Source organism: Lonchura striata, chromosome 1 (assembly GCF_050655825.1).
Source record: "Lonchura striata isolate lonStrDom1 chromosome 1, ASM5065582v1, whole genome shotgun sequence".
Lineage (NCBI taxonomy): Eukaryota > Metazoa > Chordata > Aves > Passeriformes > Estrildidae > Lonchura > Lonchura striata.
Window position 1 is genome coordinate 117,818,613 of NC_140703.1, and position 27,437 is coordinate 117,846,049.

The window sequence follows — 27,437 nt, forward strand, 5'->3', positions numbered from 1 at the left end:
AAACACCTAATCAACTAATTATGGAACCGGTTAATTAATAGTTAACTCATGAAAACGCTCCCTCCCGGAAAACGCAAATCCAAACCAAGCCTGTAAGGCAGGAAAATGCTTATTTTTCATCCCAAACCCAAATTTTCCTGTCAAAAAATGTTTCTTATCCACCCCTTGAAACAAAACAAGAGCAAAATTTCCATTTTTCTTTTACTTCACAGCAGCAGAAGAGAATGAATGAAAAATCTGGTTTAATTTGTTTTGTCTGCAGCTCAAATTCTGGGTTTAACAGCCTGCACCCATCTCCAAAGGAAGATTAATCCCTAATTTAACACCAGGCCTGCCCATCTCCTTGCTGAACCACCAACACTGGACAAGAAATTTATGATTCCCAGCATGTTCATCATGGATTTATGGGGGGACAGGGATGAGGAGAAGGAAGTGGGAGATTCAGGGCTCTGCTCACAAAATGTGCTGATGTTTTAACCCCAGAGTCAGTAAGAAGCTGCTGCTCCCACTCAAGAATTGCTTAAGCAGAAATCGAACAGGATATTTAAAGATAAAACAAACAAAAAAAGGAATTTTTCACAATATCCAAGCAGATTCCTCTGCTAAAGGGGGGTTCACTCCTGTTTTGTGCCCTGAGCCCAGCCCCACCTCCCAAAACCAGTGGCCAAACTCAGGATTTGGGATCCCCAAGTTCTCCTTGCAGTCTCCAAGAACCCAGTTTGGCTTTGCCTTTGGAATAACCAGGAGAAGCAGGAATCATCTTTACCTACAGGGACGCAGGGCTTACTGAGAGTAAAATACTCCAAAAATCTCTGTTCTGGTGGCTTGGTCGGTTTGGTTTTTTTTGGATTTTTTTTTTTTCTCTATTTTTATTGAAACTTTGTACAGAAGTTTGAAACATTTCCATACAATACTTTGAGACAGGACAAAATGCCATGGTAAAGGAATGTAAACTGCAAGAAACACAGTCTGAAAGTATCCAAATACTCTCTAATAAGAGTTTTAGTTTGAAGACTAATGCAGGAGGCAAAATAAAATGCATACAGTATACAAAGAACAGTATACACAGGGCCAGCAATGCAAACTATGAAAATTTTGCATCAGATTTACTTCAAAGATTGATAGCAATATGATAATTCTATACACTAGACCAAAATTAATTTATCATACATCGTTTCTATGACAAAAAGCTTGTCATTAAGGACAGTAGCAACTTACAATATAATTAAGCTGTATTAATCTCATTAACACTTCTAAATCTATATTCCTACTACAGTAAAGGTTTTTTTTTTTTTTTCAGTATATTGTCTTATAAGATCTTAACAGACCTTTAAATAACACTTTACCAAAAGAGACCTGGTTCCATTATAGTGATCTTATCTACATGCCCATTTGGCTTATTTCCAAAAAAACAACCAAGGGACAAGGAAAAAGGCAGGTTTCAAATGCTATATGATATCATTTGGTTTTGGTCTGAAATGTATTTTAGAGAGTTAAAAAAAACCAACAGAAAAAAGGCAGTTTATTAACTGGTATTTTATATAAAATCTGCAGAAAAATACAACAGCAACAAAACCCAAAAATACTTCACAGATATCTAAAAAAACATTTTTCTCAGAGATACAAGGTAAAGCAGCATCACTTTGACACTGTGCTTTAAAAAAGAAGATGATGAATGAAGAGACTGCTCGAGTGAGATTAGAAAATTTTGCTTTCTTCTTGAAGAAGACTACTAACATTTTGCACAGCAACTATTTTTATAACCACCTCATTTTAAAAGCGTGAATTCCTAGACACAGAATTGTCATTTCACCGCCAGTTTTGCTCAAAGTGTCTGACTTTACACAGTGGAACTGAGAATGCCAAGTGTCACCAGATGTCACTATACCATGAGTTCAAGATTGGAACAGAAGTGAAGCAAATGCCTTGAAACCAACACCAGGAAAGAAATCAAAGAGAAAGTGTTTTGTAAACAAAACAAAACCACTTTGCAAAAATAAAATAAAATAAAATAAAAAAAAAAACACAAAACAAAAAAACAAGAGTTCAGAGATCTCACAGTGAAATCAGAAATTCTAATTATATATGTTTTACATTCTAGGACTACTCTTTACCTTAGGCCAATTAAAGCACATTAAACCATTTAATTATATACAAACATTTTCTTTAAAAAAACCAAAAAAATTAAAACATTGCACAGAAGTCTGCTTTTTAACATCACGTAACAAGGTTAGTTTTATTTTCAAAACAATTACACTTAAGGGCACAGAACATACAGAATACCAAATTAACAGATGAGTAATTTTGCTTCTCTGTACATGCTAAATCCAAAGATTTCCTTGAGAAAGCTGGAGCTTGGCAACTCCAGCTTCTTCCATGTCTCTGTCCTCTGAAAGGGAGCAATTCCCAACACCTCCTATATCTCAGGATTTAAAAAAATAGATATATAAAAAAAATAAAGCTGTTTTAAAGTTGTAAGCATCTTTTAAGTGCTGGCAGAGCTCCCTGGGTGGCTCTGCCCCCTCCACTGTAACCTCGTGGAAATAAATCCTTTTCTCTGCTTGGTTACAGGGCTCATGACTCTCAACAGAAGTCTCATCCTGGCCCTTCTGGGATCAGGGAACACACAAGTGGAGAAGTAAAAAATACACAATATAAGGAATATACTGAAGGCCATTTTTATTTCTTACAGTCTCGCACTGTTTCCTTTCCCTAAAAGCTAAACAGGAAAAATTATTTTTTAAAAAATTAAACAACAACAAGAAAAAAAAGCTCTAAACTTTGGCAGAGAGTAGCATCAAATCAGCCATTTAAAAAAACTTAAATAAAAACAGTCTCCAAAAATTCACTATTACACTCTCAAGAAGCCTCTTCTTTTTTTTTTTTTTATTAATTTTTTTAATAAAAGGCTTCTACCATTTCCAGGAGCAAAATTCAAATATCTTTCCAGAAAAAATAAGTTAAGGGAAATAACAAGAAGAAAAAAAGCTGTCATTCCAAACTCAGTTTTCCAAGATTTGTCATCCTAAGCTCAAGGCAATAATAAATAAACCCATTGCTGCAAGACAGAAGCACAACCAGCCCCACCCAGGAGGAGGGGGCCAGGCAAAAAAAAAAAATCATGGAACTGACTGTCCACTCTGTGGTTCTGCTGGACCAAAAAATGGGTGTTTAACCCCAAAATCATCAACTTTCCCCTTCAGCAAAGGCTTGTTTACGCTATAAAAAATCCCTTCTCCTACACAAGGTCCTTCTCGCCAGCAGGCAGCTTGTTTGGAACCTTAGAAATATCTTTATTTAATAATAAAGGCCTTTTATTAAGTGGTTTTACGCAGCAAAGAGCATCAGCAACTTCCAGGATCTCTACGACACAATGAGGCTGAAGAGGAGCGCACGAAACACCTCGGAAACACCTGAAGAGAAAAAGCACTGGAGAAAGAATTTGCTTAAAAAGCTTCACAATTCCAGGTCCAAAGATGGGGCGGGGAGGCAGATTAATACCCCACGATGATCCTGCCTGCCAATTAGCAGCGTGATTAACGGGGCAGCTCGTTAGTGCAGCAGAAGGGAGAATAAAGGAGGTGGGAGATGGAGCACCTCGGGCTCCGCGGCGCAGTCCTGAAGGACTGGACTCCCTCGCGCGGCCAAGGACCAGCTCCTCGTGGATCCAACCACACGAGCAGGATGGAATTCCACCTGCCAACCCTTCCAAGGGTCCTCTCGGAGGAGCACAGGGCCCGGGAGGGGCGGAGGGGTGGAAGCAGCAGGGAGAAGGCGTTGGAAGAAGCGCCGGCGGCGCCTCTCCAGCCGCACCCGCGTAAGGCACCCTGGGGACAGCGCGGGGGGCGATGGAGCCCGGCCAAAGGGTCCCTGAGCTAAGCTGGCTTCCCAGGCGCTGGCACGGCGCTGGACAGCGAGGAGCAGCCTAGAAAATCCCAGTGCCAGCCGCTGCTCCAAAATCGTGCCGAGCTCCCAGCGGACATGGGTCAAAACCAGGCGTCTGAGCCACATCCCAACCTTCTCAAGAGAGAATTTTCTTTACCTTCGACAAGTTATTCTTCATCCCACTACGATCAAACATTGCCCTAAGTGATTTTATCCCGTATGGAAACAATTCCCTGCTTTTACATCAAACCATCCTTCACAGCTCAGCCCACTAAGGAAGCAAAACTTGAGATGCCGTTAATTTCACACACCACATTTAAGGATTTTAAATGTTTTCCCAAATTAAGCTGTGGCCACACAAATCATAAGAAAATGTGTTTTGTCCCATTGGCAGCAACATCAACACCACGTATGCTGACTCCTCTCTACATATATTGCAACAACACTCCAAGTTTTCCACTTTGGAGTAATTTTACTTCCCAGCAGCAACAACTAAACCAAGTGGAGAAAAGTGGAGCAGCTCAGCCTCTGGTAAAGGTTTTGGAATGAATGAGATTCAACTGATATTAAAACACCACCAAAACAAACAAAACCACCCCAAAAACAGAAGTGAATCTTTTTATCTGAAAATACATATTGGAAATTATCTACTAGGAGCCGTGTGGATGGCACCACTGGAAAAGCAAACTTTCTCCAGCAGTCAAAGGCAGGATTGGCCCAAATTTCATCTCTACAAAATGGTTTCCCCCACGGGAATTGGTTCTCGTTTGTGTGCCAAGGAAACGGTGCTGGACCCCTGAACTGGTTTTGGTGAACGCTCACAATGGTCCCTCAGCCCGATTTTGGCCCAGCTAGTCTGTGCTCTCCTGAATGAGCTCAGGTTCAGGAGCAAAGAGAACTGGAGGAATTATTTCCATGGAAAGCCTGGATATGACCACTGTCCTGGAGAGGGAAGGAGTTTAATACTGGTGGGCTCTGCTCCCAAAACCAGGACCCCGCTCGGCTTGGGGAAGGATGGGAGCACCAACCTGCTGCACACACATCCTCCCCACCTGGGAACTGCTCATCCCTGCCTGGGCATCCATCCATCCGTCCATCTGGAAGAAACATCCTCTGGATCTGGAGACCTACAAATAGCTGTGACTGCCTGGGAGGAATTCAGGCTTTTGGAAAAATCCTGAGGACAGGACAGACCTCAATTGCCGACACAGATTTGTGGTTGCACGCGCTCCCTGTCTCCCGACACCGAATCCCTCGGGATGGCTCTGAGGAGGGAGGGAAGGAGGAAATGTCTTCACACAAAGGTCACTCATGGGAAGGGGCTGCCCAGGGAGCTGCTGGAGTGCCCAGCCCTGGAGGTGTCCGAGGAACGCGGCACTCCGGGCTAGGTGACGAGGTGGGGATTGGGCACAGCTGGAACCCAATGATCACTGAGGGCTTTTTCCAAGCTCAGGGATTCTGGGATTCCTCAAAAAACAGAAAGGAAGTTTGACAGGGTGAAAGGGGAAGTGGGAGAAGACATGGGGCAAAAGGACTCTGGAAAACAAGGAGCACTTTCACCTCTCTCCCCCATTTCCCCTTCCTCCCCTTCACAGCTGTTCTCCCCCTGCAGCACTGGGGCTTCCTCCTCTTCCTCCTCTGGGATTCCTCCCATCTACAGCAGAGGAAAATGCTTCTGCAGGGTGAAAAACGGTTTTTCAAGACATGCAAAGCCTCATGGTTCTTTATTTCCCATATGGTAGAACCTACAAACAGATTTTTCCCTAAAAAGAAGCTAATCCAAACATCCTAAAGGTTCAGAGGCTGGAGAGGCTGAATGAATTTTTTTGGACATTTACTGGACCTCAAGAAATTCTATCCAAACCTGAGGAAAAATTTCTTTCCTGGAGGTGGAAAGAGCTGTTCCAGAGCCCTGGAACAGCTGCCCAGGGACATCCCAAATCCACCCCAAGAATTCTGTGATTCTTCAATTTCAATATACTACAAAACCCCACAGAAAGAGTATTTCTGTTTTGTCCTCCTCTATTGACAGTTTGTCATCTCCAGGCTTATTTTTGTTTTAGATTTTTCTCTTTTTTCTTTTTTTTTTTTTTAATACAGAAACTTTTCAGCAGTGGAATTTACAGTGGATAAAAATGAAAAGACAAAATTTCCTTACAAAGAATAAAAAAAAAAGGCAGAAAGCTGCTAAGAGCTATCATGTTTTAAGTGCTGTAAAATGAGACAAAACAGCTTCCTGTTGTTGCCAGAAGAAAAATGAGAAACTGAAAAAAGAAAAGAAAGCAGTGAGTGCAATTAAGAAGTGCTAAGTTGGCCAAGGTAATACAATGATTTTATAAATGTGCATCACAGCTCTGCATCTAAAAATCTTTTGACACAGCTTTAATCACTCAGATTTTACACACTGGTAACTGATTACCTGTTATCTTCACTTAATGCTGACTGAGCTGTAACTGCCTGACTTCAAACACAGCCACCTGCCTGCCTTTGGTATATTTATACACAGAAAAACAAAAGGTTAGTGCTGCAAATGGAAAAAACAAAAAAAAGAAACAACACAAAAGGGAAAAAAGAAAAAGCCACCACAGGACAGGTTCTGCTTTCAGCAGAGGGAGGACAACACATCTCAAATGGTCTCAAAATAGGCTAAAGCTGAGTTGATCTTACAATTATAGCGTAAACAATGCCTGGGTTGTGGTTATGTTGTTTGAAAAGAAAAGAAAGGAAAAACCAAAAATCTCCAGAGACCTGTATCAACTTCTGTATGTTTAAGCCATACCCTTAAAAGTTCACTATTCACTCACAAAGAGAAGTAGACAAACATGAAGATTCCAAGCGAACAGACACAGACCAGTCCAGTATTTAGTAATAGTTTAACTTTTGGAGTCTCTTCCAGCATTTGTAAACAAACAGTCTCCTCCTCGACCTCCCGAACCACTCTCTTGTTTACGTTTTTACTTTTAAAGCCACAGAACCAATCTATGAATTTCAAATGTCTCGCCCTGTTGTCAGTCCCCTCCTCCTCCTCGTGCTTTTTCTCCCCCATCAGGGCCGCCTGTCCGTTGGAATAACAATCCACGGGCGTCTCCACCTCGGAGTGGCTCACCGAGATCACCGGGTTGCTGTCATCCCTGCACGTCACCAGGAGGTTGATGTCCTCCGGCTTCACGTTTTTAATGTTCTCCTCCGACTTCCCGTTGGGAATGATGTGGATGGCGTTCTCGTTGCACTTGAGGATGCTCTTCTCCTGCGCCTGGTACAGCTCCCCCTTGCCGGCGCTCTCCGGCGCGCCGCGCTTCCACAGGGCCCAGAAGGTGGTGGTCCTCACCTGCTCCTTGGTGGGCGGCGGCGTGAGCAGGCTCACCACGACCGTCACGGCCCCGGTGATCCAGAACAGGGCCGTGGCCACGTACATGTAATGGATGTTCTTGATGAAGCCGGGCCTGCTGTCCGGCTGGTCGCACTCGGGAGCGCGGTAGAAGAAGGCCAGGATCAGCCGGATGGCGCCCAGGACGAACCCGGCCATGCCGCCGTAGAAAGCGCCCTGCTCGTTGCAACGCTTCCAGAAGATGGCCATGAGGAACAGGGCGGCCACCGGCGGGGTCAGGTAATCCGCCACCTCCTGGATGTACAGGTACATCTGCCCGCCCTGCATCTCCACGATGATGGGCACCCAGGCGATGCTGATCACCACCATGAAGGCCACGAAGACCCTGCCCACGATCATGAGCTCCCGGGAGGTCGCGCTCTTCCGGATGAGCTTGTAGACATCGAGCGTGAAGATGGTGCTGGCGCTGTTGAAGATGGAGTCCAGGTCGCTCATCAGGGCGGCGATCATCACGGCCATCATGAGCCCGCGCAGCCCCACGGGCACCAGGTTCATCACCAGGCGCGGGTAGGCGATGTTGGAGCAGCCGGCCCTGCTCCCGCACACCTGGAAGCAGTGCTCGGGGTTGATGCAGGCGATGTCGTCCACAAACAGGATGCGGGAGATCATCCCCGGCACCACGATGATGAACATGGGCAGCAGCTTCAAGAAGCCGGCCATGAGGGTGGAGCCTTTGGCGTGAGCGATGTTTTTGGCAGCCAGAACTCTCTGCACTATGACTTGGTCGGCGCACCAGTACCACACTGAGGCCGGGGTCTGTCCCAGCAGAAATCCAGGCCAGGGAATGTCTTCGTCCGTCGGCTCGCGCAGCATTTTGAGGGAGTCGGGCTTTGGGCTGACGTTGCAGGAGTTGGTGTTGGAGATGTTGTAGGTTAGGAGGATGGAGGTGATGTTTGGTGACGCCAACATGTACCTCCTTTTCACTTCTTCAAACCCACCGACCTCCATGAGGCTTATGATCATGAGTGTGAGGGCCCCGATGATCATAAGCAGCGCTTGGAGGGTGTCCGTGTAGATGACGGCCACCAGCCCTCCGGTCACAGTCAGCAGCGCCGTCATTCCGATCAGCAGGATCACCGACAGGTAGAGGTTCCACCCTAGGGACTCTTGGATAAAAAGCGCCCCTGAATACAAGTCAACCGAGAGTTTGGTGAAGATATAAAGAAGTAGAGACAACGCTGCAAAATAGATTTGAATCCTATGCCCTCCGAACCGCTTGGACAAGTATTCGGGCATGGTGTACACTCCCGACCGGATGTAGACTGGCACGAAGACCCATCCCAAAAGCTGCAAAAGCATTAAGGCGTTGAACTCCCACGCGCCTACGGCGAATCCGCTCGCCGCTCCAGATCCTGCGAGCCCAATGAAATGTTCACTTCCAATATTGCTCACAAACAACGAGGCCCCGATAGCTACCCAGGTCATAGAACGCCCTGCCAAAAAGTAGCCACTCACGGTGCTCCGATTGTTTTTCCACATGGCAAAGAAACCTATGCACATTACAAGCACGAAGTACAGGGCCACAATGGCAATGTCTGCTGGCTCCAAAGAAGCCCTCATTTTGTAACCAAAAAGCCTTCGCTGACGTCCACTTCTCGCCCCCCAGCCAACGTCTCTTAAGCACCACGTGAACCAGTTTTAACCAAAATCAACACAGCGGGTCAAATTCTTTGTCCCTTGGTTTGCTGTCCTGATGCTGGTGGCAGTGGTACATTTACTTTTCTCCGCTTCTCAAATTTGGGAACTTAGCACGCACTTTTAATCCACATTCCACAAGAGCATCAGCCTTAACTCAGTTGATGTAGGAGAAATTCTTAGTTGCAGCTAAGTTTAGTGAGGCCTACTGTACCAACCCTGCAAGGCAGCAAAGACAAAAGACAAAGATTGAATTAGAGAGGAATTTCATGAAGTAATGAGAAAAAATTTGAAGTGTAGTAAAACAAATCACTGAACACCACAGATTTTTCCCCCTTTATATTTCCTGCAATCCATAACAGACATCATTCAATATTTGTAGGGCTAAAGTGGTAAAAGCCTTTCACAAGTTAACTTCAATGGTTACAGGTACCTTCAGAGACGCAGCGATTCGGGAGGATTGAGTGACCCAAATTCCCCAGAACACAGCAAGCAACAAAAACACATTTTCTTTTTCTTTACTCTGGTGTCTCACAAGTATCCTTCTCAAGCCACTAACCAGATCTTCCTCTTTCCAGCAATCTTAGGAAAATAAAATTAAAATAACCAAACAAATGAGAATGGCTATGGAGCCCAAACCTGGCTCAGCATTTCCTGCACTGCACCCCCCAAGTCCTGGGAGATCCTGGCACCACAGGAAAGCACCTGAGACACCAGCAGGCTGCTAGAAAAATCAAAGTGAGGTCACAGCACTGTCAAAAACCAACATCCATTTTAAATCAGCTGGAGAACCAGGGTTATTCTGCAGGTTTTGAGGTGCATTTGCTCCTGTCTGGGGTACAGATAATCACAGGGTTATTTTTCACTTGGAAAGATCTCCATACACATCCACGTGATCCAAGGGGAGAAAACATCCCATTCCAGCAAGTGGCAGAAGCAAAACTCCACCTGACATCCCACTTTAGGGCCAGTGCCTTTGGACACCCACACCTGGGGTTTTGTGGAAGCACCAGAGGCACAGGAGGGAACACTGGGTGGGTTCTGGCAGCTGGAAGGATGCCAGGAAATGCCCTTCCAGCATCCATTCCCATCCCATCATAGAGAGCTGGAAGATATGGAGGCAAAACCTTCCCTGTCGCGCTCTTCCCGAATTCCCAATCCCACCTGTCAGCTCCCAAACACATCAGGAAACATTTTGGCAAGCAGGACCAAAATGCTGGAAGTGGAGGGAAGGGGAAAATGAAAACTTGGTGGCAGAGGAAGGGGCACTGAGGAGCTGCATGGTGGCTCCCTCATGGATTTGGGATGTGCTCCCAGCTCTTGTTTACGCCTTGGGACGTACCACAGAATCATGGAATGGTTTGGGATGGAGGGACCTCAAATCCCACCCAGTGCCACCCCTGCCATGGCAGGGACACCTCCCACTGTGCCAGGCTGCTCCAGCCCCAGTGTCCAACCTGGCCTTGGGCACTGCCAGGGATCCAGGGCAGCCCCAGCTGCTCTGGGCACCTGTGCCAGGGCTTCAGTGCCCTCTACCAACCCAGAGGCTTCCAATGGGTTTAGAGAGAGCTGGACATGGGATTCTTCCATTTCCTACACCCAAGGGCTATGGGAAGGGAAGACCAAAGCAAAAAAACAGGGTCAGTCTAAAGATGAGAACACAAACCTTTAGTAGCAATAATGAGATTACTACAGAAGGTGAGGAACAGGGTCCGACTCCACTCCTCTTTCCCACACACTGGTTAAAGCACAAGAAAACCAACACTGGGTTTTTTCTCTGGCCATAAAATCTCACAAATCCTACAAGCATCAGCTCCAGGCATCCCCTTTCCAGTTCACTCTCTGGCACGAGGCTGAAGCTCCCATTCCCCCATTAATTAATCATTAATACAAACAGCCTGATAGCATATTCTAATGTTTGGTTGGTTTCTTTGTTAGGGATATTTATATTTAGTATCCCTGCCATATATTGGGTTTGTTTAAAGGGTCAATAAAACCATTTCAGATTCCAAGACAGTTAAGGTTGAAAATGCACATGTTGTGTTAAAGGCAGCAACGGTGCTGAGGTAAAAACGTGCAAGTCCTCACAGATTGTAAAAATAGCTCCCAGCAAGACACAACTTCAACCTTCAAACTTAAGGAGAAATCCACCACTGTGTCGTTTGTATGGTTCAGCTGGTTTTCAGGAGAAAAACTTAAAAAAATAAAAATAAGGGCTCCCCCCCAGCACCACAAACCCACTTGAGAATAGAGATATTCCTTCTGCTGGAATTACAGCCAATAATGAGAGACTAAGGAGAATGGCACAAAACGGACTGATTACAGCACTGGGCTAAATTTATCATTCCTTAGAAGCCTCAAACCACAGATGTATTTTCAATTCTTCCACAGAATAATTCACATTTCTCCCCACCCGCAAATACAGGAGTAGTTAAATGGTCTAATAGCTTAATCCAACCCAAAATTATAAACACTTCACATCAGATGATGCAACCAGAGCCAAGTTTAATGGACTATTCTTAGTTTTAAGCACTTTGGAGCAACACTTTAATAGTGTTGTGTCTTTTGCTATATTCAGCTAATTTTTCAACTACGTTATGTTTATACCAAAACTATAAATATTTTAAGACAAAGGGAAGAAGAGATTTGACAAAAAAGAAAATCCGCTATACAGAAAACCAGAAGAGCAGCCAGATAAGGAAATTGTAATAATTAATATTTTTAATGTTCTGTTGTCCTTCTCGTTACTAAAAAATATTTGATTTTAACTTGAGCTCACGCCCCACCATCTTCCCTGAAGGTTCATCAGTGACCTGTCACAAATATCCTACAGAGCAATATGGAAAAAATCACAAAAATATCTGTTAAAATCAATTCAGTTTCATACCAGAAGTATCCAGAGTGTTTCTATAAACAGGATATTAACAGGGAAGATGTGGCTGCCCTGGATCCTTGGGAATGTCCAAGGCTAGGCTGGATGGGCTAATGGAAGGTGTCCCTGCCCTGGGGGTGGGACTGGATGGGCTTTGAGGTCCCTGGGAATCCAAACCTTCTGTAATTCCAGCATCCAGACTCTCTGAGAAGTGTGTCAGCATTAGATGCAGCTGCCCTCAAATAAACTGTGACATTCCTCAATAAAGTCACTTCAGCTCCAGGGGGCTCATTCCAACCAAAATAAACCAGAAGTGAAGTTCCTGGAGTGTCTTCCATAGGATGATACAGCCAGACCATGCACCTGAAATAATCAAATTTCAGAGAGCTGAACCCTGCCCTTTGTCACCAACACCTGAGGGGTTTTTTTGCAGGGCTCAGTTTGCCTGAGCTGGAAGGTGAAAAGTTTTCAGCAGCCACCACAAATCTGCTGCACTGTCACTAAATTACAGCACTGAAGTAGCTTCTTGTACCAGTTTCTCAGACCTAATTCCAAAATAACCCTGGAACTTTTCTTCATTAGGAAAATGAGACTCGTCCCTCTGAACTTTCAGCAAGTTCTGACCTCAAGTCTTACAAAGGACTTTTGAGATGCCCCATGTGAGTTTAGTCTTGAGTTATTAGAACAGTGAACATTGTGGCACTGACAGAGGGAGGGAAAAAAAAAAGGCAGAAAGACAGTGCTGCTGCCAAGGACTGGGAATTTTCTTCCCTGAGGCTGTTTTCTGGCTGGATCATATCAAAGACACAAAACAATGTGCTTCCCTCTTGTCTGGAAATAGAGGCTGCAGCTCTGGTGAAACAATGCATATGTCTCTCCAACACCCAGCCTGTTCCTTAAGGGAAAAAAAAAATCCCAAGCAAGTCCCTGAAGAGAGATTTCATAATGTGAAGCAGACCCAGGGTGGGATTTTGAGGAGAAATTTGTACGATTGTTCTAAAGGAAAACTTTCTCCACAGTGCTTTTCTAATAAAATGGGTGATTAAAACATGCCAGGATCCAACTGCTCCAGCTCTGAAGCCACTATTTCTTCTCAGTTCTCTTGGCTTTTTGGCAGATGGGAAGTGTCTGAGCTGACTTTCCTTTTCTCCTCACCAATCCTGGTGTTTTAAGGGTTAATTTAGGGATGCAGATGCCCACCTATCCCACAGGAGTGTCCACTGTTAGCAAATTAAGTGCTTTGCTCACAGTTTTCAGATTATTTCTTGGGACCAACATTTTCCCTCTCCACCTCCCAGCAAGAGTATTCGAAATCAGGTCTGCAGCACTTCACCTACTGAACAGCTCTGCTGTGTGGAAGAAATCTGACCAGATTGCCAGGATGGTGGAAAATATTACCTCTGCCACAGAAAAATTAATAAATACCTGAAGTCTCGTGCCTTGAGTGGGGTCTGTACCATGTGCAACCCCCTGAGTGTGTTTTCCAGGCTCCTCACACCTCTGGCCATGGACACACCAGTGAGTTCTTACTTATCCACTGCTCCACAGTAAACAGAAGGAAAAACATCTCTTAGGGGAAAAAAAAAAAAAAAAAAAAAAGGAGGAAAAGCTTTGTTCCATTTACTGCAGCACTCCAGAACACAAAAAAAGGAGCACTGAAGCTCTTCATGGAGTAAGTGATACATAAATTATGTAGCACATGCCCTTGAGGAAGCAGGGGCTATCCTTGGCAGCTGCTCAACAGAGCCCTCAGCATCCAGGGCAGCAGTTCTAGGCTTTTCCCTGAAAATCAGGAGCTGGGGCAGAGGAATGTGCCAGGAACCCCCCTGGGGCAGACAGGGAAGGCAGAAGTTGACCTGGAGCACCCAATAAATAACTGGAGCTGCTGGGGATGCCAGGCCAGCCCTGAACTCCAGAGGCTGCAGCAGGGAAGGGCCACATTTCCAGGTTCCCTGAGCCCACCTGGCTGAACCTGTTGGTCACACTCTGCATCACCACCACATGGACCTCCTGCTGGTCTGGAGAACTCAGGAACCAACTCCAAAAATCACCACTATGAAAACAATCCAATTTGAGGTGCAAGGAACAAGTCACTCACTCAAAGGAGCTGTTACGAACACGCAAGGAACTTTTGTTTTGGTCAGGAATCACTCCAGCTCTGGTCTTCGTTTTACTGCAGCAGCACAAAAAAGCAGCTTGTTCCAGCATAAATTCTTCTGGATTCTTTTCTACACAACTGCTGAGGGAGACATGAGAGAAATAAATAACCCCAGAGCAAGAGACACAGAGAACTGAGTGCCAGTCAGAAATGGGGTGTGCAGTGGACAATTACAGAGCAGGACCTGGAGTGATGCGAGGCCAACTGGAGCTCAAGGGCATTGGGACTGACACTGTTAGAGCAGGACATCATTTAGTTGTCATCCTTGGGGTTTTTTAAACCATTTCCCCCCCTCATCCCAAAAAAATGCACCTATTTCAGTGTCCTACCAAGTCACAAATGAAGGAGGGGGAGAAGGCACAGGAAGGACACTCCAGCAGTCAGTGGACACAAGAAAAGCTCCAGCCTTGCAAAGCAAGAGAAAATGGATGTTTGCAGAATCTGCATCACCCTCCCCGAGCCACTTCGTGCCACTGCCTGTGACATTCACACTTGGCTGGTTCCCTTTGCCAAGAGCCAGTCCCCAGCACTCCAGCAGGAATAAGGAACTGATTTGCTTCCACTGTTTTTCCCAGAACTCCAAACACCTACAGGGCAAGGGGGGTAAGCTGGGGACAGAGGGAAGGAGACAAAAAGTCCCTTTTTATCTATTAAAATACAGAGATACCAGAGAGAAATTCTGTCTTCTCCAGACCTACCTAGACAGGATAACCATCATACCCAGGAGATTAATCCATCAATTATCAATTTAAAGAAAATAAGAAGTTAATACCTTCCTTTGCCCCTTGTCTGCCCAAAGAATTGGTTTATGTTTCCATGGGTGACAAATGTTATCTGGAGGAATTTCTTCATGGAAAGGAACTGGCAGGGGCTGTCCAGGGAGGTTTGGAGTCCCCAAGGAAGGCCTGGAGGTGGCACTGAGTGCTCTGGGCTGGGGACAAGGTGGGCATGGGGCACAGCTGGGACTCCATGGTCTCAGAGGGCTTTTCCAAGCTCTGGAATTCTGCGAAGGGAGCAGAAGCTGCCAAGGAATTGGCCTTGCAGAACCTCTCCTGCCTCGGCTGCAGCTCCAGCAGGGCCCTCCTGAGCTCAGTTTGTCACCACAAAGCCCAGCCCAGCAAGGAAACCACAGAGAGGTGACATCCCCCTCCACAGGACACAGTTCTTTTCCACAGGAACTGAAAGCAAAAGGGGCAGAGACAACCCAGAAGCCACGTGGACAACAGCAAAACCAAGGGCACCAGAGGGCAAAAAGCCAAACATTTCCAAGGAAGTGGGAAGGGGCTGGCAAAAACTGGAAGGTTCTGGCATCACACAGCAGCAGGCAAGATTTCCCTGCCAGGTCACACTGCAGTGGAAGGTGCAGCAAGACTCTGAGTGCCAAGGCTCAAATCCTGTTTTTTTGGCAACCCAAAACGCAGCAGCACAAACATTTCACTGCCATGGCAGGGATGAAGGAGATGAAGACTTGGTCACCAGAGCAGCAGCAAGAGAATGGGTCAGACAAGGCTCAACAGCCAAGAATTTGATTTCAGGAGTGGAACTGGGACCACTTCAGTTCTCTGGACAAGGTTATCACCTTTTCAGAAGCAAATATCAGAAATGCTGCAAAATCTCTGCCACTACTGAGGATGCCCTTTCCTTCAGCTGGAAGCTCAATGCTGTGATGCAGCTGGTGGTGATCATCACTCAGCAGGAGCTGGATAATCCCAGCCTAAAAAATGTGCTGGTTCATCCCATTTGAGGAGGATTTTGGCTGGGACAGTGCAGAAGTTACTTGGGAAATGAGAAAGGAGAAGTGTCAGTCCTCATGAAACTGGGCAAGATACCAGGAAGAAATTCTTCTTCAAATTTCTAGGAAGAAAAAAAAAAAAACCACACACACAAAAAAAAACACCACCACCACCCAAAAAAACCCAGACTCATTAAGCTTCTTTAAGACTTCCCCAAATTCCCATCACATTTCTGGCTGCCCACAATCTTTGGAAGAATATAAAGCACCCCCAGGATTATTGATAGGTGAGACAGAAGTTCAGGAACATACATAGGCCAAGAATTTGAGGCTCTCCACGCTTCCCAGTCAGCTGGGTGCTGTTTCAAGACTTGTGATCCTTCTTAAGAGATTTCAAGACACCAAAACCAGAGTTCAATAAAATTCTGTTGGTTCTAAAACAATTAATGCTAATTACAAAGCTTGATGCAGAATATATCTATTAAAAGCTACTGAACACTGGTTTCTTTTTCAAAAACACCAACTCCACTGAACTCATTCCCTCCTCTGCATGGACCTGGCTTTTAATTATTCCTTAGATATTTGCCGGACTGAACACAAGGATTGCCTTGCAAGTGGACAAACCAGGAGTAAAAAATAGCAGAACAACAGTATTTCTGCAGTTCCTCCATGCTATTTCTTGGGTTCACGACCCTCCCTTTACACCATCCACTTCCTTCCTGCCCTTCTCCTCACCAGGGTGATGAATTTTCTCTACAATCTAATTTTCAGCACCCATATTTGCACCAGTGCTCCACAGGAAGGACAGGTCTTCACATCTTGCCTTACTTTCCACATATTTATTTCCAATATTTCCTGTTCCACTTCTCCATAACTAGTCATATTTTGCATCTCTTTCTGTATTTTTAGTTTTCCCTGCATTCACCTTTTTAATCAGCTCCACCATGCCCACTGGGAATACTGCTGCTGCTCCACAGGGCAGGAATTTTTCCAGAGAATAACCTGGTGCCCAGAGGTTCCTGCTGCCCTCAGATGACACAGAGGGTGGGACATGAAGCTCTACCAAGCAACTGCTTCCACACAAACAGCTCTTCCTTCATCCCACATTTGCAATCAGGGAGGTGTGGGTGGCTGTGGCTCCAGGAGATATCAGCCTGCCATAGATGGAGCCTGACAAATCATAAAATCATGGAATGGTTTGGGTCGGAAAGACCTTAAAGTCCATCCAGTGCCACCTCTGCCATGGCAGGGACACCTTCCACTGTCCCAGGCTGCTCCAACCTGACTTTGGACATTTCCAGGGATTCAGGGGCAGCCACAGCTTCTCTGGGCAAAGAAAAAAAAAAAAAAAAAAAAAAAAAAAAAAAAAAAGGAAGATAAATTACTTGCCAACAACCAACAACTTAACAACTGCCAAAGCAGTTTTTGTGTGGCAATGATGGTTCTGGGATAAGGGAACTGGAGAAATCAGCTCCTGAAAGAACACATGGAGAAAAGCAGAGCTTCCATCATTCCAAAGCATGGAACTGATGAAGTTAGGAGACAGAAAACACAGACACATGTGAGCTGAAGGAGCAGTTTCTCCTCAGTGCTACAATGGACAACTTTTCCAGGAGTCGGTCACGTCTCAGGGCTTTCCAACAATCAGAGATTAATGCTGCTCAGCACAAAGGGTTCTCCCAAGAGTTCAGGGACACAGTCTGCTCACGCTGAAGTTACCAACACCTCCCTGTTCACAGCAGGAACCAAACCCAACCAGGAGCAAAGAGTTCACTGCTGAGGAGCAACCAGGGGCAGCCCAGAGAAGTTTCAAGTCAAAGGTTTAACCCCCACTGCTGTCCCCTGAAGAGGGACTGGCCAAACCCCACTGAAATCCCACCAGGGGCCTGCAAGAAACTGAAATTAGGCTTCAACTATTCTGCAGTCCCAGGCACGTATGCCACACTTGGCAAAAATTCCAGCTCTTCCAAGACTGAAAATGTCAAATATCAGGCAAGAGGGTATCGTTCCCAAAAGCTGTCTACACCACACTCTCCAAAACCCAGTTCTTGTTATGGAATGTTCAAGGCAGAAAACAAAAAGGTGACTCCTCCAGCAGAGGCAGTGCTGGATCTTGCTGCTTTCTGATCCTGGATTTTAGTTCCAAGGCTTTGGTCTCCTTCCCAGCACCACCCCCAGCTCCAGGATCCCTCCCTGCCAGGCTCAAGAGCCTGTTCCAGCCTACTGAAAATGCCAGTGGGAACAGAGGAAAAAACTTTTGTGTCTGTCATTTTAACCTGCTCATCTAGGAAGAGGGGTGGGGAAGATGCACAATTCCATTGGAAGAGCAGGTGGTTCACCAGAAAGGAAAGGAAATAAAATAAACCCAGTATCTTCCTGCTTCCTTCTCTCCCCCTCCTTCCTGGCAACTGAGACATCAAAAGCCCAGTTGCTGCAGCTGCCTACACAGCAATTAAGTGGAATAGTCAAGATGTCAAGCAACACTACTGCCCATTTACTTTGGCCTTCCCAAAATAGCCAACAATCTCCACACGGCAGGTAGGGAATTTTGGAAACACGGCAACCCACTCCAAAAGCAACAAACAGCTGCTGAAGACAAGCTGTGCTGTGAGAACATGGCTGGAGAAATGAGAGCACACATTCACTGCAGGATTATTATTATTATTATTATTATTATTATTTGGAAGTGTCCAAGGCCAGGTTGGACAGGGCTTGCCGTGACCTGGGATAGTGAAAGGTGTCCCTGCCATGTGGAACAAGGTGATTTTTAAGACCCCTTCCAACCCAAACCACTCTGGGATTCCAGAAGTGGGTGGATGGGTCTCCTAGTCCAGGTATTTGCTGAAAAACAAGTGGTTAGGTTTTAGATTATGACTCTGAGTTTGAACTTCGTCATAGGTGAAGATGAGCACACTGCTAATAAAATATTGATGAATTTCCTAGTTTTTAGTGAAATACTCGTGAGCTATTTACAAAGTGCCCATCAGTTCCAGTTACAAAGGGGTGCTGCTGAGGACGGGTGTCCCTGTGCTCTGCTCTGGGTGACAAGGTGGGGATCAGTCAAAGGCTGGACTCCATCCTGGAGGTCTTTTCCAAGCTCAAGGACTGTGGGATTCCCACTCTTGTGTCCCAGCCTCCTTGGAGGTCTGGCACTGCCACCCAACAGTCACGCTGCACGAACAGCCTTGGAGCAGCAGGAAACCATTTCCAGCTCTTCCTTCCTTCCCAGGGAGTTTCAGAGCTCCCTGCAGAGCCCTGCTCTTCCAGCCAGTGAGAATTCCTGCAGATTCACTCCTGGGGATTCACTGCCCTTCCCTCCTGAAGGTGCTGCTCCACCACAATCCCCCACTCAGAGCCGAAGACGGGAGAAAATCAGGAATTCTTAAAAACTCAGTTTTGGTTATGAACAGGGAATTCAGGCCATGGACAGCTGTGTCTTCATTTTGCACCTTCCCCTCCAGCACAGCTGCAGGGCTTGGCTGGGGCTGCTGTGGGCAAGTAAAGGTTTGGTTTGCAAACACCTGGACAACACTGATGATAACAAATCTGCCACCAAGCTTCCCCCAGCATTTGTTCTTTCTGTGCTGCAGTGTGGAAAGCAACACAATGGGCAAAATGAATCATTTCACCTCCGTGTGCTCACACCTTGCTCTGCCCAAAGCATCTCCTCCTCGAACTCACAAGCAGCAACACAAACCCCTCACCCTCCAAATACACCACAGAGAAAGGAGATTTGTTTATTTTAGGGTGGCTTTTAGGGCTTTTATTGTTCTTTTCCTAAGAGTCACTACCTGGAGGCTCTGTTGATGAAAAATTATATATAAAGAGTATATAAAATATCCTGTGTTTTCGTATATAAAAATACAGTGGTTTTAGTCCAATTCCATTGTCTCACAAATCAGGACAAAGAAGAGCTGCCCAGCTTTGACTTTAGAATAAAATCCTGACTTTTTGTGGCAAGTCCATACAGACAACCAGAGACAAAGGCTGGTAAGTGGAACCAGCGCAAAGTGAAAGTTTTCCCATCCCCAAAGCTCTTGGGTGCTGCATTTTTAAGGCACAAAAGGAGAACTGAAGAGGCTCTGGAGCCTGCCAAGCCTGAGGAGAGCATCAGGCAGGATGGATGGGGTGTGCTGCCCTGGGACCCTCCCAACAGATGCCACACGGAGGAGAAGAACAGGAAAGGATCCCTGACTTGGACACGAGCAGGGCTGGGCACAACAGGGCTTAAAGTAACAAAAATAAACTGGAGGGAGTTATTCTGGATCCCTGAGAATGCCAAGGGAACTATTAAAAGAAAGTTGTAGGTGGGGGAAACCCTACAGAAGCACCAAGTTTGCCTCTGAAGAGAGGCAGCAAAGCCTCCAGGCTGAGGTTTGCACGGCAGAGAGCTCCGAGAAGTTGAGGACAAGCCCTAAGGCAAAGGAAAGCCAAGTGACAAGGGTTTGGGGTTCTTTTTGGAGGACAGGGGACCTGCCACAGGTGAGGAAGGACATCACAGACACCAAAAGAAGAGTCAGCACTTGCTCAGATAGCACCAGGACATGCAGAGGGACTGACAGGGAACACCTGCCCAGGTGCTGTCACCAGTGTGGAAAAGAAATGTTTATTCTTCTACAGGAATGAGTTACGGACTCATTCCACTATTTCAGACTGGCTTATGATCCTTATATTTTGCCTCATTTAATTCAGTATTACAGCCAGGATTATGCACAGCTTACAGGGGTCATTAGAGCACCCCCCAGCCAAGGTCCAGCAGCACCATGGAGCATAAAACCACTCGAGAAAATATTTCCAAGTGTTCTCAGGGCACAAGAAAGGCAGGAGCAGCAAAATACTGGGAAATGAAAAAGCACCCAGACCCGGTGTGCTGAAAACAGCATGAAAATAGCAGCACCTACAGACAGACTCTAAATTTTAGACTTACAACAAGGGTGGGTTAAAAACACCAGCACAAACTGAAACGTTTAGACATAATCACAGAGCTAAAAAAAAAACAACCCTTTAAAGGTACATCCATGTGGAAAGAACATGCTGGAGAGTCCAACTTCAAAGAGGCAAAGGTTGCAGATGTTAAATCCTGAGTGCACTGATGTTCATTAGAAGCATCTTACAGCTAAAAGCTTATCCCTGCATCTCCGTGGCCAGATCCTAGAAACCAGAGAGCCTTTCCAGCAGAGAGCACTCCATGGCATCCTTTCAGAGAAGTCAGTTTATTCCTGCCTCAGTATTATGGCAGATTTGCTACGCTTGCTGTCCTGTCCTGCATTCCGAGTGCCTGCCTGGCTTAAAGCATCTCCCCCATCAACAGCACGGCTACAAAAAGCATCTCTGCCTCATCCACCCAAGGGGAGAGGTGTGGAAAGGAACAAAAAATTAAAAATCGGACAGAAATGATACGCTGACAAGCAAGTGGAAAAGCAGCGTATTTTGTGCCCGGGTGAGCTGGTGCAGCAATGTCACTCGGCTTTCTCCCTGCTGCTGCGTTTCTCCACTAGAGGACCCAGGTGAGATGTCTCTACTACAGCTTCTGCAGCTAAACCACGGGGAAAAATATATTAAAAAAAAAAAAAAAGAAAAAAAGCCAGCCCCGACATGTGGATGGTCCATGTAAAATGAATGGAAATGTACTAGTGCATGCGGCACACCAGACGTGCTCCGTAATTCCCAAAAAACCACGGCCACGCTGCTGAGCTGCTGCCCGGTGGGAAATGGTGCTGGTGGGAATGAAGGGTAAATCCAAGCAGAGTATCCACGCCGGGCTGGATCAGAGGGCTCCAGCCCAGCGTAAATGCTGCTACATTCCAACACCAGCACCGCATATTAAGCTGGAAAGTAGCAGATAAACAAAGGCTATAGAAGGTACTAGAGAAGGGCCAGTATCAGCTGTTATTTACCAAATAAACCTCCCATCCACACGGAGATGGCCTTATTTTATTATTATTTTTACGCACACACATCCCCCATTCCCACCACCCCCCCTTCCCCCACGTATTGACTCAGCTCCTGCCGAATGGGAAGAGCATCATTTAACCGAGCTCCGTTATCACCGCGCTGCCAAAAAACAGCGGCAACGGCTGCTGACACCCCCAGCGCCCCTTCCCGGGGGCGATACGGCCCCGGCCTATCGGCCCCGCTCAACTGCTGCGGGCACAACCCCATCCTTGGCACTGCCCTGGCACACGGGGGGGAAGGTGGCACCCCGGGCTGGGAGCTGGCCGGAGCCAATCCTCCGCTTTCCCCTCGCCCCGAGGCTTCGCGGAGCCCAGGGCGGCCGAGGAGGTGCGCACCAGCGCAGGTGCGGGGAGGGGGATGGAGAGCGCTGGTGCTGCAGAGGGAGAGGGGGATGCGGCGGCAGGGGCACGGCAAGGGCCGGCTTCACCTGCTCCGGGCACGGAGGGAGGGGACGGGCGAGCAAAACCGCATCGCTGCCGCTCGGAGAGCGTGGGATCTGCTTACCTGCGGAGCGGAGGGGAGGGGGAGAGGGGACTGCGGCTCGGGGGCAGCGGCTCAGCCGAGGCTGCGAGGGCAGGGACGCGGCGATGGGCGAGCCCCGCGGAGCCCGGGGCGCGCTGCGGCACTGCGGGGCCGGGGCCGGCCGGGCCACCGCGGGGACAGCGCGGCCACGGCACGGGGCGAGGCGGGGATCGGGCGGGGGTCTGCCAGTCCCACCTGCCTCCCTCCCTTCCTCCCGTCTCCTCTCCCTCACTCACCCTCTGCATGGCTTTCAGGATCAAAGCCAGTTCATAGCGGGGCATCTCAGAGCTGGCAGTGGCGGGAGGAGCGGGGCACGGGTGGGGAGGAGGGGGGCTGCGGCGAGGCCGGAGAGGAGGAGCGGGGGGGACAGGAGGAGGATGAGGATGAGGAGGTGGAGGAAGGCGCGTCCCGGCGCTGTGGCGGCTCCTTCCCGCGCGGCTCCCGCGGCTCAGACGCCCGTACGGGCAGGGGCGGCGCGGCTTAAAGGGCGCAGGAGCTGCGCACGCTCGGCCGCGCCGGCCCTGCCCGCGCCAAGCGCCGCCCCCGCCGCGCCGGGGCTGCCCCGCACCGCGGCCTGAGGGCCGGGACCCCCGCGCGGCCGCGGCCGGGCCCTCCCCGCGCTGCCCCCGCGGCCGGCGCCGCCCCCGGCCCCGCCGAGCCGCCCGAGCGGCCGCGGCCGCCGCTGCTGCTGCTGCAGGGAGTGGAAATTTCCACTGCGCCGCCCCCCCGCCCGGGCGGGCCGCGCTCACTGCCGGCCGGGGCCGCGCGCGGAGCGCCGCGGGGGGGCCGCGCGCGGCGGGCGGCTCGGGCCGCGCCGCGCTGAGGGAGAGCAGCGGCGGGAGCGGGTCGGACCGGGACACACACCCGGGTCACAGGGACACACACCCGGGACGGCACCGAGACCCGGGTCGGCACCGGGACACACACCCGGGACACCGGGACACACACCCGGGACGGCACCGGGACCCGGGTCAGCACCGGGACACACACCCGGGTCACAGGGACACCCACCCAGGACAGCACCGGGACACACACCCGGGTCAGCACCGGGACACACACCCGGGACAGCGCCGGGACACACACCCGGGACAGCGCCGGGACACACACCCGGGTCACAGGGACACACACCCGGGACAGCACCGGGACACACACCCGGGACACCGGGACACACACCCGGGACAGCACCGGGACCCGGGTCAGCACCGGGACACACACCCGGGACACCGGGACACACACCCGGGACGGCACCGGGACCCGGGACAGCACCGGGACACACACCCGGGTCACCGGGACACACACCCGGGACACCGGGACACACACCCGGGACGGCACCGGGACACACACCCGGGACAGTGGGACACCCACCCGGGTCAGCACCGGGACACACACCCGGCACAGCATCGGGACACACACCCGGGTCACAGGGACACACACCCGGGACAGCACCGGGACACACACCCGGGTCACCGGGACACACACACCCGGGTCGGCACCGGGACACACACCCGGGACAGCACCGGGACCCGGGTCAGCACCGGGACACACACCCGTGTCACCGGGACACACACCCGGGACGGCACCGGGACCCGGGACAGCACCGGGACACACACCCGGGTCACTGGGATACCCACCCGGGTCAGCACCGGGACACACACCCGGGACAGCACCGGGACCCGGGACAGCACCGGGACACACACCCGTGTCACCGGGACACACACCCGGGACAGCACCGGGACACACACCCGGGACACCGGGACACACACCCGGGTCAGCACCGGGACACACACCCGGGACACCGGGACACACACCCGTGTCACCGGGACACCCACCCGGGACGGCACCGGGACCCGGGTCGGCACCAGGACACACACCCGGGTCACCGGGATACCCACCCGGGTCACCGGGACACACACCCGGGACAGTGGGACACACACCCGGGACAGTGGGACACGCACCCGGGACAGCACCGGGACACACACCCGGGTCACAGGGACACACACCCGGGTCGGCACCGGGACACCCACCCGTGTCACCGGGACCCGGGACAGCACCAGGACACCCACCCAGGTCAGCACCGGGACACTCACCCGGGTCACCGGGACCCGGGTCAGCACCGGGACACCCACCCGGGTCAGCACCGGGACACACACCCGTGTCACCGGGACCCGGGTCAGCACCGGGACACCCACCCAGGTCACAGGGACACCCACCCGGGACAGTGGGACACCCACCCGGGACAGTGGGACGCCCACCCGGGACACTGGGACACCGACCTGGGTCACCGAGACCGGGTCAGCACCGGGACACCCACCCGGGTCACAGGGATACCCACCCGGGTCACCGGGACACCCACCCGGGTCAGTCAGTGGGACCCGGGTCAGCACCGGGACACCCACCCAGGTCACCGGGACACTCACCCGTGTTAGCAGGACCCGGGTCATCACTGGGACACCCACCCGTGTCACTGGGACACCCTGCACCTGTGGGACACCCCACCTGTGTCACCAGGACACCCTGAACATGTGGGACACTCCACCTGTGTCACCGGGACACCTCATGCGTGTGGGATACCCCACCCGTGTCACCAGGACACTTCACACATGTGGGACACCCCACTCATGTCACCGGGACACCCTACCCGTGTCACTGGGACACCCCACTCATGTCACTGGGACACCCCACCCGTGTCACTGGGACACTTCACACAAGTGGGACACCCCACCTGTGTCACCGCCGCTCTGAAAGGCTCAGGTGGGACGGGACATGCAGAATCACCCCGTTCAACCCGCTGCCGTGGGCACAGACACCTTCCACGGGGCCAGGTTACGTCAGGCTGCGGCCAACCTGGCACCTTCCAGAACCTTCCTCATGCTCAGTGCACCTCTGCGCCCCCAGGACGTGCCCGTTCCCAGCTCCTCAGTGCACCTCAGTCCTCATCCAGGACCTTCCCCATCCTCAGGTCACCCCCAGGACTTCCCCCATCCTCATGGCACCCCCAGCTCCTGCCCCATCCTCAGTGCACTTCCAGGACCTTGCCCATCCTCAGGGCACCCCCAGGACCTTGCCCATCCTCAGATCACGCCCAGGACCTTCCTCATCCTCAGGTCACCCCCAGCTCCTGCCCTATCCTCAGGGCACCCAGGACCCATCCTCAGGGCACCCAGGACCTTGCCCATCCTCAGGTCACCCCCAGCTCCTGGCCCATCCTCAGGGCACCCAGGACCCATCCTCAGGACACCTGCAGTCACAGCCATGGGGTGAGCGGCTCTCGGGTGGATGTGCCAGGGTGAGGAGGCCCGAGGAGCTGCAGGATGAAGGAGAAGCTCCATGTCTGGCCTTGGTGCCTGAGTCCTCCCCGCGAGGGAGGTTCTGGACACACATTTCCAGCCTGGCACGCGCCCCTGGCCCGGTGCTCACGTGCAGCCACCAAGGTCAGTGACACAGATCCCTGTGCTGGAGGCTGCACCACTTGCTCCCACTAAAGAACATTTTTGAGGGGCCTGGGGCTTTGTTTGAACGCTCTTTGTCTTGCCCACAGCACAGATTTGTCCCTCCCTTCCCTCGCACCGATGCCCAACGAGCTGGCTTTGGCACAGCCCTTAGCACTCGGAAACAATCAAGTTTCTGCCCAAGCTGTTGAAGCACTCACTGCTCGATCCCATCCTCAGGAAAGAGGGATGAGAGCGTGGCCCCACCGTGCCCAAGGGGAAGCAGAGAAAGCAACAGATCTTCAAATTAAACAATTTTAATGAAATATCACCGGATTCCCAGCCCCAGCCCACCCAGAGAGGCCTCAACACCTTCCCTGGGTGCCCCAGCTGTGCCCTTTCCATCGCCAGGGATGTTTGCAGAATTCTGCTCTGCCTGCACGGGGAGGCTGCCACAGTCGGTGCCACGGATCCCGAGGGCAGGAATGGAAGTGGAAAACTCCTCCCAGCGCTTTTCAGCAGGACTTGCAGCTCAGCCAGCCCCGGTGCTGCTGTGGGCCTTCCTCATCTCAGGCAGGTGTGAGCTCCCCGTGGTTCCCCAGGCATCCTGTGCCCTCCAGGCACGAGGGCTGTGCGAGTCCTGGGAGCTGTTTTGGGTACTGCTACAAGACAAATTGCCCGTGCAGAAGTGTTTACAGGTATTCCCAAGCTCCCAGCCCTCCGTGCTCAGGCAGTAATTGCCAGGCAGCTGACAGGGAGAATTTACTGCCTGTTGGTGTTCACAATGCAAACCCTCCCTGGGTTTGTTCCCTTTACTTTGCTTCCCTGTTTGGTTTCTAGTACACTGCTGTCTGGCCTGAGCTTCTTCCTTATTCTGAACATGTGCCTGGCAAGCTCAGGAGGAAATCCAGGTGAGGTGGGAATGCCCAGGTATCCCTGCTGCTCCCACATCAGCCATTCCCACCCTCCAGGTGCTCCTTCTGCAGCCACAGGTGACCTGTGATCTTCTCTTTGTCACATTTGGAGCTGTCACATTTTGGCCAGGGGCAGGAAGGAGTGGGGGGAGCTCTAATTCCCAGTTATTCCAATGCTCCACCTCCTTCAAACACTCCTCTGGCAGAAGAAGAGGAAACATTCAATCCCTGTCATCCTCTCAGTGCTGCTTTCAAATGCCAATATGGGATTCCCAGTAGGATGTAAATTTACAGTTTCTGTTCAGTCTCACTCCTGACTCCATTCCACATGGAATCTCCCTAAATACACATCTGCATGGACAACCCCTCCCCTTTTTGGGAATCTCCCCCCAGCTGTATTTAAAGCTGTCTCAAGACTCCCCAAGTATCAGCCTGAGCCCAAGTCCATTTTTGTCCGTGATGGGATTTGCTCCCAGCAGAAACATTTGATTCTGAGACCTCATAAACCCATTCCCAGGTGGGTGTTTGATATCCCTGGAATGAGATCTGGGTGTCTGAGGGTCTCTTGTGCACATCAGCAAAACAGGTAGTGACTACACCTGTCTGTCACACGTGTGTGGGCACCTCATGGAGCATCCCAAAATCCTAGAATCACCAGGAATGTGGGAAGAGCTCTTCAGGACCATCCAGTGCCCCACCAGCATCACCCCAACCCTGTCCCCAAGGCCACATCCAGACTCCTCGGGGACAATTCCAGTGACTCCAAAGCTCCCTGGGCAGCTCATCCCAAGGTCTGACCACTCTGCCAGGGAAATTCTCTTTCCCAATCTCCAACCTGAGCCTCCCCTGGTGCCATTTGAGGTCATTTCCTCTCCTCCTTTCCCTTGGGACACGGCAGCAGAGCCCGACCCCCTCACTGCCCCTCCTGTCAGGAGCTGTGCAGAGCAG

The 27,437-nt window shown here is 50.1% G+C and overlaps 2 protein-coding genes and 1 long non-coding RNA gene across 7 annotated transcripts in view; 1 reads left to right on the top strand and 2 right to left on the bottom strand.

Moving 5' to 3' along the window:
- The window catches only part of MRPS6 (mitochondrial ribosomal protein S6), a 45,387-nt gene extending 22,783 nt beyond the window's left edge, over positions 1-22,604 (bottom strand). The window contains exon 1 of the mRNA XM_021546342.4: positions 22,384-22,604. Coding sequence (XP_021402017.1) covers positions 22,384-22,428 — 45 coding nt within the window. The 5' untranslated portion in view covers positions 22,429-22,604. The remainder of the gene's footprint in view (positions 1-22,383) is intronic.
- The window catches only part of LOC146768858 (uncharacterized), a 128,647-nt gene that overhangs the window by 74,943 nt on the left and 26,267 nt on the right, over positions 1-27,437 (top strand). The gene's annotated exons all lie outside the window — the stretch shown is intronic.
- SLC5A3 (solute carrier family 5 member 3) lies at positions 816-22,604 on the bottom strand. 3 transcript variants are annotated; one of them, XM_085587375.1, is made up of 3 exons: positions 22,384-22,604; positions 13,879-14,016; positions 816-9,127 (listed from the first exon to the last, which is right to left on the bottom strand). In XM_085587375.1, exon 3 carries the CDS (start codon positions 8,831-8,833, stop codon positions 6,686-6,688), a length of 2,148 nt encoding a protein of 715 aa, XP_085443501.1. In that variant the 5' UTR covers positions 8,834-9,127; positions 13,879-14,016; positions 22,384-22,604; the 3' UTR covers positions 816-6,685. The 3 variants fall into 3 exon arrangements, with proteins under 3 accessions (XP_085443501.1, XP_031361691.2, XP_085443506.1); XM_031505831.3 differs by lacking the exon at positions 13,879-14,016; XM_085587380.1 differs by lacking the exons at positions 13,879-14,016; positions 22,384-22,604 and adding an exon at positions 22,130-22,148.

Bases quoted from the DNA above. Each gene is read 5' to 3' on its own strand.
- SLC5A3 (XM_031505831.3), bottom strand. From the start codon at position 8,833: ATGAGGGCTTCTTTGGAGCCAGCAGACATTGCCATTGTGGCCCTGTAC.